The sequence below is a fragment of the Epinephelus lanceolatus genome, chromosome 14 (genome assembly GCF_041903045.1).
Source record: "Epinephelus lanceolatus isolate andai-2023 chromosome 14, ASM4190304v1, whole genome shotgun sequence".
In the NCBI taxonomy this organism is placed as follows: Eukaryota; Metazoa; Chordata; class Actinopteri; order Perciformes; family Serranidae; genus Epinephelus; species Epinephelus lanceolatus.
In genome coordinates, this window is record NC_135747.1 from 36,367,363 (window position 1) to 36,379,733 (window position 12,371).

The following is a 12,371-nucleotide window of genomic DNA, read 5'->3' on the forward strand; positions in this document are numbered from 1 at the left end:
TTGCTCAAAAATGACGTTCGAATATTCGTTCTAAAAATAACTCATAGGTTCGAACCATTCGAATTTTTTTTTTTCACATTATGTCCACAAGAGGGCAAACTAATACAAGGAAATATACTTCTGTATGTATTAATACAAGGAAACATAACTACTTGTAAGTATTTTTATTTCACCATAAACGTCTTTGAAAACATTTACATACCTACACATTAAAACACAAAAAACAATTATCTATAACATTACGTTATAAACGACCGCGGACCTCTCGCTCGCCCCCCCTCTCTGACCCGTCAGGCCACACCGCCCGCGGAAGCGCTGCAAATAGCCTCGAAGTGCCGAGAAGCGAAGCCAGTTTCCTTTCAGCGCCCATGTTAACCGATTGTGTCATCCACACTGCGCCGCGCAGCTCCATGGCTGCTCCCACCTCCCACTCGCAAAGAGGATAGCTGCGGTGGTGTTTTTTTTTCTCCACAATCGAATATCAATTTTCACATTCGAAGGTCCATTTTTTTTTTCAAATTCGAATTTAAATTCGAATTTAGAATATTCGTTGACAGCCCTATGTAGGATACTTTTTCATTTTGCCAGAACATGTCATAATGACAAATGCCAGTTTGCATAAAATCATGTTTTTATGCAAACTGCATAAATAGTCACCATCTTGTTATCATGCTAACATCTGCTAATTAAAGTGGGATTTATACTTGTGCATCAGCTCTATGCAGAGCCTACGCTGTTGCCTGAACACGTAGTCTATGCCGTTGTGAGCATTTATACTTGTGCAGAAGTGTGTCTGTGTCACTGCAGTTACACCTCCAAAACACTAGTCGGCATCAGGGTTTCTGCAAAGTGCTGTAAAGTTTAGTTGATTCAAAGCACACATTAAACACACATTAAACATGGCTTAATAGAGACAATTTCAAACACAAATCAGCTTCACTATAACTCGCAGCATTCATAGACAAACACTTGTGTTAATCTGGACACATTTTCCCCACAAATACAACATGCTAATGTTTTCAGCACAAGCCTATGGCATTTTACATTGTATAAATTAGCCTAGCGACGAGCGGAGATTACGTCTACTCATATGAAGCCAGGGACTACAGCAACATTTAACAAAGGTCACGTTACAAAGGAAATAAAAGCTTCGTTTTCACTGAGGGAAATGGTTTCAGCTTACAGAAACAGACAGGAGGTCTGTCTCACCGCGACGTATAGTTACATTTCAGGGGAGGTGCTACAGTGTAGGGTACAGCTTTCATTTGACGCAGAAGTGATCTCGTTTTTACAGTATTAAGTTTTACGGGTATTAAGTCATAAACCAAAGTATAAGCAAAGGGAAATTTTGCCCTCATAATGGCACTAGATAAAAAGTCAGGGGATCACCAAAGTCATAAGGATCCATTGCCTGGGGACCATGACTGTACAAATTTTTTTAGAATCCATCCGATATTTGTTGAGATATTTCAGTCCGAACCAAAAGGATGACTCAGATAAAACCCAAGTTGTAATAAACTGGAGAGAAGAAATAAGCTTAAAAAACAACTTGTGTCATTTTTTTTCTCTAAAATGACATTTATTTGGAAGTAATATTACATGAGACATGTTAATGCCACTGTGAAAGCAACAAAAATAAAGCCGATGCTGTAATATGATTATGAAACATCTGTGTGAGAACAGGTTGTTTCCCTCCCTTTACTCTTTCATCCAAACACACACACGGTGCCCGAGGCCAGCCGGTGTTTGTACTCGTAGAGGTAGTACGAGGCTGGAGGGAAGTTGCACTTCATCTCCATCCTACCCGGCACCACGTGGACGGCCACACCGGATCCCAGCCCCTCCTGCAGCTTTGTCAGCATGCGTGAGGCCAGGTAGCGCCTTGCCCTGCCTGGATCTTCCTCGATGGAGGCGTACACCTCAGGTGGCGGGTTGGGGATCTTCCACTCCAGGTCCTGGATGAGCTGGTGGATGCGGCTCTTGTCCAGTGAAGTGGGTGTGTCACGGTAGCATGCCACCACGTGAGGGATTGGTGCTTCTGATGCCACATTAAGGAAATTGTTGAACTGCTGTTCTGGCGGCGCAGCTTCCTTTGCTTCCTTGGTTTCCTTTTCTTCCTGCGCCTCCTCGGTCTTCTCCTCCTTCTCGTCCTCCAGGGGTCCCACAGCAGGGTGGAGCATCACCGCCCAGCGCAGCCAGTCGTAGTTCTTCTCCAGGGTCTTCAGGATGCTTCCAGCCGCGTCCTCAGGGGGTGCACGGTTTTGCACGGCCTCTTGGATCTGCTGCCGTATGTCCACCTCCGCCTGCTCCAGGAAGTAGCCTAAGCAGCGGCCTCCTGTCATCTTCATCTTCCTGTAGAGGGCGCCCATGCGGTCGGACCAGGTCTTCATCAGCAGAGTCTGGTCTCTGCCTGTCAGAGAGGCCTGCGTGAAGAGGCAAAGCAGGCCAGTACCCAGGACAAAGTTTATCTGTTGAGAGTAATAGAAGGAAAAGGAGAGAGCATGAGAACATGTGTTTAGTCCTGCAGGGAGTATCAGGTGGGTTGTTTTAGCACAAGAATGCTATTCAGGGTTCCTATGTAGTCTCGGAAAGTATTTTAAAATGGAAAATGTGTAGGAACCCTGGCTCTTTAAGTAGTGTTGTGTGATATCAAACATGGGTTTTGCAACTTTAATGTGTTTCCCCACTCTCACCGTTACAGCAGAACAGAGGCTGGTTCTGACTCTTTTGGCTCATCTTAAACTGAAGTGAACAATTGGCCCTGTGAGACTGTCCGAGCTCGTCATTTTCCCCAAAATAAACCACACAGATGTCACAAACTCCAGAGCTGTGTAAGGCTTTTTAACAGAGTCACTGTCTGCAGATCCTCTGGTAACATCACAGAAGATTTCAGGTATGAAAATCAATGTATGTACACTTTTTTTTGTCACTTGGATTTTGTTTTACAAAAAAAAAAGACATTGCCTTTGTTCTTGACCCAGCTTATCAACCACTACGTGTTTATACATGATAAGTTCTTCAAGGTTAAAGCGACAAAGCTGCTGTTCCTTTGCTCAACAAGGTTAGGTCTACAGCAGTGACTTTGATTAGTAGTCAGTTCGACATGTTGCTGCCCTTTTCCCAAAGTAAAACCCACGGCTGTGTAGATTTCTCAACTCATTACACAGAATAAAGTTTGGTTATCTAATTGTTTATTGGATAATTTCACTATGACTGGACAGTGAGGACACATTTAGTATTTTTTTGCGCCTCAGTGAAAGCACTGAGCTTTATAACTACTTGTTTATGCAAACAAGTCTTTGAAAGGAGCTTGACACAAACAAATCACTCATTTGGCACCAATTTCACGCAGAAATTGCTTCAGCATTAAGGATAATCCACTGAGGCTGGCTCCCTCACACCCTAAAGCCCCTTGATAAGTATACTCTGGATTCTGATTTGAGTTTCTAGGATGAAAACTGTCTTTACAGCTGTAAAATCAACAGGAGCTGTGTTTAATGAGTTCTTTACAATTTCATTAGAAGGACAGTAACCCCCAAATCAGTCATCATTCTAGCTCTTATCTGTAGATCTATATATCAGGCTAGATTGTTTTGGTGTGAGTTGCAGTGTTAGAGATATCAGCTCTCCAATATAATAAAACTAGATGACACTCTGCTTGTGGTGCTCAAAGTGCCAAAGAAAAAATAAATTTAAAAAACTCAACAGCAATGTTTCTTTCCAAAAATCATGACCTGGTTACTGAAGATAATCCACAGACCTTGTTATGAGCAGTTTCATGTAGGAACTATTTTCTTTCTACTGAACTACACCCGCCAACTGTATCACCACGCAGAAGGAAGTGTGCATCTACTCATGGACGAGAGGCTTGTGCTCCTCACAGCACCCAATGTAAATGGAGTCCTACTTGGCTGAACTGTTAGGTTAGCTAGCCAGTCCCTTCAGACAGCCCGGTCTCACTCTGAAGTTGTTGAAATCTGGCGCTTGGGCAGTGATGTGGCGGGCCAAGAATGAAAGTTAAGGCGGCAAAAGTTTGCATCCCGTGCCAAACCCTGTTCTTTTTTCATAAATCTAACCACGTGTTTTTGGTGCCTAAACCCAACCATGTATGTTTGTTGTTTGAGGAAAAACAAACATCAGTATGTGACAAGGTTGGAGTGAGAATGTGTTGCTCCAGGATTTTGCGGGCTGTTTTTTGGATTCATGTGGCTTTGTCCCAAACACAGAGCTCACACTCCCACAGCAGCAGTCTCATGATAAACACCGAGAGATTAATTTAAATGTTGTGTGCAGCTCTACAATGACTGCAATTCCAACATCGCAACGTCCTAGAGGGACTGACTTATTAGTGGTGCTACGTGAACTAGCAGCAGATGCACGCTTCCTTCTGCTCAGTGATACCAACGCATTCTCACTCCAACATCACGTATTGACGTTTGGTCGTGGACTTTCCACGTCCAGATATGACGTGTAAGGTACCCTGGTTGTGTTGGTCGACACTGTGTCAAGTTCTGCCTGTTACATGCATTGTCTTCTTTCAGAATACACTTCTGTTTTCACAGGAAATTTAACATTTACATACAATCTGTTTCAAAATAAAAGCGCTACTTCAGTACAACACCACGAATTGATGCTTTTTTTCCCTCAACAACCAACACACGTGGTTAGGTTTAGGAAAAAGAAAAAGAAAAGGGTTTGTCTTTATAATCTTACGGGATGTGGACATCGCCCTCCCAGGTGAGAGCCACAGTTGGACATTCCCCACCTTAACTTTCGTTCTTCTCCCGCTGCATTTCCCCCTGAGGCCACCAAGTGCCTTTAAACTATACATGACTTCAACGCAACGTCACTCACTGCCATCACAATGGCCACGCCCCCTTTTAGGTGAAAGTTTTGAACTCGCGGCTCGGAGTTCATAATGCTGAAAAGTTGCTGCGTTGTTCACTGCACAGCAAACAATAAAAAAAAACAGAATTGCGATCTTCTTTGCTCCCGGATAGAGTGAAGAATGGGGAAAGAAGAAATCTGTGGCTCACAGCCATCAAACGGCAGGGTAAAGACGGAAAGCTGTGGGATCCAGCCAGTCACTACACCTATGTCTGTGGCAGGCACTTTATCACAGGTTAGTTGGCTAACGTTAGCTAGCTAGCTAAAGTCAGTTGATCTCAACAATAACATGAGATATTCAAAGCCAAGAAGTTAATTCTAATGAATGTTAAGTAATGAAATGACAGGACATGAATTGAATAAATGAATTCATCCACACACAGGCTGGCAGCTGAAAAAGGCACACACCTCCTATCATTTTCACTTTCTCGTCGTACCGAAGGCGATCAGGACCTCTTAAACTCTCTCCATAACATGTAGCCTGACTGGCCATTTCATCCGAAGGGGAAAGACTCAACTGATTTGTTTTTATTTACACGTTATGTGTGTGAAGAGCTCTGCCGCCAGTCAAAATCCCATGTTTCTATCACCTATGACGTCACCGGCGCGCGTCCCGTTGTAGTCTGTTGTAGTTCTGTTGAAGTCATGTATAATGGCGACCAAGCTCGTATCATGCTGACGCTAAAGGACAGCTTTTTTCGTCAGTGTCTGACGCCGCAAGTCACTGTCCAAACGCTGGATTTCGAGGACTTCAGAGTGAGACCGGGTTGGTGTTACAGTGTGGTTTGGTTAAAAGAAAATAGTTTCTACATGGAACTGCTCACAACAAGGTCTGTGGATTATCTTGAATAACTGGGTCCATATGTCTGGAAAGAGATGCTGCTGTTGAATTTTTTTTTTTTTTTGAGGTGGGGTCCCTTTAAAATGATTGTACAGAGGGTAATAAATGCTGGTCAAACCCTGGTCATGCCTGCAAAAATATGTTTAAAAGATAATTACATAATTGCTTTTACATAACAAGCCAGCCTGTGACTGCTGCTGTGTCTATTAAGGTCCATTTAACCGCACAGTGAATGGTCAGTATGTGCGTCTTGCTCAAGGGCAGTAGGACAGATGGACTAATGGACGGTGACCATCCAGTCATTTGGGGTTTTTGTTTTATATAAGAAACAGTAGAGGAAGCTCTATTTGATGCTGTGCAAAAAGGGAACTATGTGCACCCACGCTGACTTTAGTGGGTCTCAAACTTGTGACATCTCAGTCACAGTTACGTAACACTGTTTCACAGAATTCAGGCCTGTTTTAATTTGAAGTTTAAAGCCATCGCAGCTCCTTTTAGCGGATACAGAAAAATGTTTGTTCCCATACCAGCAGTGTAGGCAAAAGGGAATTTGCCAAGTCAGCTCACAAGAAAGACAACAGAGGGTCACAGCTCTGCTGAATTAAATATTCAGTTTATTTTCATACCAAGAAGATGGATGCAGCATGCTTCGTTCCCCACAGGACCTCCTGTTTTTCTATCAAATATATCTTTTTATTCTGGAAACTGAATATTTAATCCTGTACAGCTGTGCATAATGCCTGTCTTTGTCTTATGAACTCGACCTCGGGGAGATTCAGTATATTTGCATAATTCTTTTATGGAGTGGCGTCTGAAAAAGCTTTTTAATTCTTGGATCAGATGCAGTTAAGAAAATACAGTGATGACAGATTAGCTGCACTTTCATTCCAGTTTAGAAAGAAGTGTGTAAATGTGTGTGTGTGTGTTTTGCCGTGTCACCTGGGGCTTCCTGCAGCTGTAGTTAAGCAGGAGTGTGTGCCCTTGTATAATGATTTGAAAAATAAGATTAAATTAAACTTTAATGACCCCCTGTAGGGAGATGAGTTGAACACCACCTCCACCACCCCTCCACATTGTCCCCTGCACCTTCACCAACCTTGACGCAGAACTCCCTCAGCTCCCAGCGTTTGGGCTTGCGACACAGGATGAGCTCCTCCAGCAGCGTAGGCTGGTCAGTCAGCGCCGACACACCCATCAGACGGTTGTAGAGGGCCGTCAGCTGCCGTTCCAGCCGGTAGTCCTTCACGTACTCCAGGAACACGTCTGTCTCCTTCTTGGTGAAGTTTGACTGAGCCCTCACCTGGAACAAACAGAGGTAGGAGAGAAGGTTAGAAGGTCTTAGATGGAGGGACCAGACTGGACGACAGATTCAAAGATGGGACACACTAAGTGCAAAATGTAATGCTCTAATTTAAATCCCTGGTTTTTGTCAATAATAAACGGTACATTATTAATAGTTTATGTTATTTACTCAGTGCAATAAATGAATGCCAAATTCACAACTCTGGATACTCTAATGTGAAATAAAATGAATAAGTAGCTGCTATTTATAACTCCGAATAGTCCACAGCCACAGACAGACTATGAGACAACAGACCCCTGGACTCAAGATGTGTAAAAGGCCAACCGCCCCTCGTACTCAGGAGCAAGACACCCCAGCCCGGTCACCAGAAGAAAATGTTGGTATTGTATGTTTCTGCAAAAACACAGATATGTTACATTTGTACATTTCATATGTATCATATCAATGTTTTGAAAGTGACGTAGTACATGAGCTGACTTTATCATCGGGAGCTGCTCGGCAGCATCAGGGGGAAACGTGGCGGGACAAGGACGAAAGTTAAGGCAGTGAAAGTCCAACTGGGATGGGCGGGAGGGATGGTGGATGGGTCCAGCAAAGACCAACTTTCACCCAAGAGAGTGGTGTTTGCGTCCTGTAAGATTCCAAAGCCAAACCCTGTTAATTTTTCCTAAACCTAACCATGAGTTTTTGTTGAAAAAAAAAAAAAACTTCACCGACGTAGTGCTTTTATTTTGAAAGAGACTGCATTCAAACAGTAAATTTCCTGTGAAAACAGAAGTGTATTTTGAAAGAAGACAGTGTATGTAACAGGCAGAACTTGACACGGTGTCCCAGAACGTCAGCAACCAACACATCCAGGGTACCTTGCACGTTGTATCTGGGCGTGGAAAGTCCATGACCCAGCGACGATGTGTGACGAGGTCGGAGTGAGAATGTGTGTCTATTGTGGTTGTTTTATGTCTCTTTTTAGTCATCTTGCAGCTTGTTTAAGTTAATTTATGTTTTGTTTGCATCTCATTTTGTGCCTCTTTGTGAGCAACACTCCCAATCACAGCAACTTCTCTCTGTTAGGTCACATTTTACTTACTCTAACACCTCGCTACAGATGCACTGATCAAATTAGGAGCTCGAATTTGATGGGGGTATGTGTAAAGATGATAGTTTTTACTCCTCACCATATTTATACCCTCTTATCTTATGCAATATCATACTATAGTAAGTGTTATGATCTTGTCAAGCTCTATTAAGATGATGTTTTCACAATAAGGAGAACATAGAGATTTTGGCTCTCCAGAAACACAATGACACTGATACTGACACTACTTATTCTTTACCCAAATACATATACACTAAACGCAGGTCACTTAATTCAGCTAAATTGATCCAGGAAAGTGTTTTTTATTATTATTTTTCAAATTCAGATGTTAAAAAATGTCCGCTGTACTCAGCCAATTTAAGAGATTTGTAATTTTTTTTAAATAATTAAACCGAAAATCAAAAGCATAAGCCTGTTAATACTTCCTGATAAAACCAAACAGATGCTTCAATCATACATCTGGTCACATATCTACATTTATATAACACGCTTAGCATGATGAGTACAGCCACAGCCACACACACACACACACACACGCCAGTTTAGGAAAATGGCCGATCGCGTGTTTCTCTTCAAGGTCAGCTCCGCCTCAAGGGCCTCGACCCTGTTTATGAAACTACCAGTAAATTTAAATGAGCTGCATGTTCTCTTTCTCTCAGTGATCTGTCTGTTAGCAGCAGCAGGTCACAGAGCTCTGTTCAGCTTTATTGCTGCCAGATATTTCACCCTTTGTTTCTTATTTTAAAACCTGATCGGGGAGCAGGAAAGTCACTCTCAAGGCTGTTTGAAGGACACAATCAGACAACTACAGTAAAACTAGTACTTAAAATGTTAATACAATCATCTGTGTTTTTTAAACTACTTGTTTTAAATTAATAAAGTCGCATCAGTCATCAAGTAAAACAAAATTAAAGTCCTTCAATTGGTTCTGTCCTCCTAAAGTGTCCTTGAGCAGGTCACTGAATCCCTGCCAGTCACATGAGGGACTGCACGCTCAGAACGTATTACATACATTTCCTTTTAAGCACCGATACAAGTTAGCAGTGGGACCATGCATGCTTTCATTCACACTGTAAGAAAAAGGTTGGTTTCACCTTCAGAAGAGTCAGGAGTCAGGTTATTTTCTTTGCTTTGTCAGGTTTATGTATTTCAATTATGTATAAAAATTGAAGTCCAACTGGCTGAAGTAATTCTAATATAAGCCAAAAAAAATACCTCTTATGTAATTAAATCAAATGAAACTGAGATGAACAGACTATGAAGATTTATGTAACTATAGCTCGTAGAATTTAGATAATTTATTTTAATAATGTTGATGTAATTATTGTGATTACGTTCAACATGTTTGAAATACATAGAATTTATTAACAGCAATTACATAAACTTTATTAAAGAATATTAGGTAAATTCTATGAGCAATAGTTTAATGATTTCTCATAGTCTGTTTATCTCATTTTTATTTTATTTAATCACATCAGTAACATTTTTTGGTTTATGTCAGAATTACTTGATTTGTTTTATTTTATATTTTATTTTGTGTTATTTTACTTTATTTATTTGTATTTTATTCATTATTTTCTTATTTTATATGTGTTATTTTGTTTTATTTTATTTTATTCATTTATTTATATTTTCTTGATGGAAACTGATTTATTTTTGTTCTGTAAAATGTCAGAAAATAAGTACAAATGCCTTTTTAATCCCAGAGGCTGATCATTAGCAAAGTAACAAGTTCTCACACTGAAGAAAATAAAATGTTTGTCTTTACTAAATTAATATGGCTAGTTGCTTATCATAATTTTCATTTAATTATTTTCTGTCCATGGACTAATAGATGAATCTCTTTAGCACTGATGCAAACACCAGAATTACACATGGTATTATATACCTGTGTATAATTTAATAACTTTGGCAGCACTGTCGAGCAGCTGCTCCCCGAACCTTCACAGGCAGATTCACTCCAGTCCTCCATTTTATTTTTTAAATTTCTCCTCCCTTACTTATCTCATATCAGACTACCCTTCAAAGTAAAAGTAGAAAACTAATTGTCTTCACTAGTCTAAGTGTTACTGCATGTTTGAGATCCAGAGTCTGTTTCCTCACCGCTGTGCCCAGCTGGTAGTACACCACCGCCAGGTCGTCCTCCAGCCGGTGGACCTCCTGGTCGTCCAGCAGGCCGTGACCCGATGCTCCCAGCTCCTGATCGATGTTGTCCAGGTTCTTCTTGGCCTGCTCACTCTCCTCTGCTGTGGCGTTGCCGCCCAGGTAGGAGCAGATGCCCTGGACCAGGACCCTGAGTTCCACACACATATACAATTTAAAGAACGGGGAGTATAAATGTATTTGAATGATTTATTGTTTGACATGTTCAGAGTTAGACTCACCTAACAGTCTGCATGTAGCCCACTGGCTCCAAAACCTTTCCAAACATCGCCATGGCTCCAGAGCTGTGTTCAGACAAATGGAGAGAGTGAACAGTCAGCCAAATAACTTTTTGACGTTATTTAGAAATGACTGAATTTGCTGTAAATCTGTTTGCCGCTCTGATAACCAGACCAAACCTGAGTTCTTCTTGCAGCTCACCTCGGTTGTTCCTTGTGCACGCCTGTACTGACCTTCACAGTTTGTCCAGTATTTATACACTCTCCTGAACGACCAGTTAATCTGATAAGAACTCTGTGAACTTGAGAGGAGAATGTTTGATAGGAGTCGGTTTATAGCTCGTTTACTCTTCTAAATGTTGAGAGGTATACGATTTACTTTGATTTTATCATGTTAGCTTTAGGTCTTGCCTTCTCTCTAGTATTGTTTTATTGTATTACATTTTTGTATTTCATGTACCTTCTATTTCGTTGATCATGTAAACATAACCTGTGCTGCATTAGATCCTAACCCATCTGCCTCAGCTGAAAAGCACCTTGGGTCAACTCCTGTTGTTTTAAATGTGTTGTATAAATAAAACTAACTTGACCTGACATCTTCACATGACCATGTATAATCTGTAGAGATTTAGGACAGAAAATGTGCATGCTCGTCATCAGTCTCACTGTACACTGTTACATAATGTACAGTACATTATATTCATGTGAGCTGTACAGATCTGCTCTGATTGTCCATGCTTAAAGCACTAAAATATTTTTCTTGTTTACTGTAAAAATAGGGCAGAATGTTTTTGCATGTTCTGTCCTCTATTCTCTACACACTGCCTATTAGTTGCCAAAGTAACCATAAAATCATTCAAAGAAAACTCTACAGATTTAGCACTGTGCCCTGGTAACATTGTGGGGCCACTGACTGTATAAAAGAATTTGTATTTAATTTTATAAAATTTATATTTTTATTAAATGTATTATTTAACCTATTTATTACACTAAATTGATATTATTATTAATTTATATTTTAAATGTATATTTTGTTAAACGTATTATTTAGTCTATTATTATACTAAGTTTATGTTATTATTATTATTATTATTATTGTTTATATTTTAAATGTATATTTTCATTAACTGTATTATTTAGTCTATTACTATAATTAATTTATATTATTAATGTTATTTATATTTTAAATTTATATTTTGTTAAATGTATTACTAAGTCTATTACTATAATAATTGTATGTTATGATTTTTATTTATATTTTAAATTTATATTTTGTTCAATGTATTATTAAGGTTATTATTATACTAAATTTATATTATTATTATTATATTATTGTTATTAATTTTTTAAATTTATGTTTTTGTTAAATGTATTATTAAGTCTATTATTATACTAAATTATTATTATTATACTAATTATTATATTATAAATTATTATTATTATTTATATTTTAAATTTATATTTTTGTTGAATGTATTATTTAGCCTATTATTGTACTAAATTTATATTATTACGATTATGATTTATATTTTGAATTTATATTTTATTAAATATATTATTCAGCCTATTATTTTACTTAATTTATATTATTATTATTTTGAATGTACATTTTTGTTAAATGTTTAGCCTATTATTATTATTATTATTATTATTTACTGAATTTATATTATTATTATTATTATTATTATTATTATTATTTATATCTTAAATGTTCTTGGCTTTTAGTAAATGTTTGGTTTTGTTTGTGTTCTGCCATTGTACGGCTCCATATATATAGTCCACTAGGTGGCGGTAAGGCGACTGAAAGCTGATTTGCCAACCAAAGAAAGAAAGACATGCTTCCGGTTGAAACCGGAAGAGGCG

General features: G+C 39.3%; 1 protein-coding gene across 1 annotated transcript; it reads right to left on the bottom strand.

The window, feature by feature from the left end:
• Nucleotides 1-1,706: 1,706 nt before the first annotated feature.
• On the bottom strand, nt 1,707-10,564 carry LOC144466809 (uncharacterized). Its single transcript, XM_078174217.1, has 4 exons — nt 10,512-10,564; nt 10,231-10,420; nt 6,825-7,028; nt 1,707-2,468 (listed from the first exon to the last, which is right to left on the bottom strand). Exons 1-4 carry the CDS (start codon nt 10,562-10,564, stop codon nt 1,707-1,709), a joined length of 1,209 nt encoding a protein of 402 aa, XP_078030343.1.
• Between the last annotated feature and the right edge of the window lie 1,807 nt (nt 10,565-12,371).

Coding starts and splice junctions, on each gene's coding strand:
- LOC144466809 (XM_078174217.1), bottom strand. CDS start 10,564: ATGGCGATGTTTGGAAAGGTTTTGGAGCCAGTGGGCTACATGCAGACT. Junction 7,029..10,230: donor ACTACCAGCTGGGCACAGCG/GTGAGGAAACAG, acceptor TGTTTGTTCCAG/GTGAGGGCTCAGTCAAACTT. Junction 2,469..6,824: donor TGAGGGAGTTCTGCGTCAAG/GTTGGTGAAGGT, acceptor TACTCTCAACAG/ATAAACTTTGTCCTGGGTAC.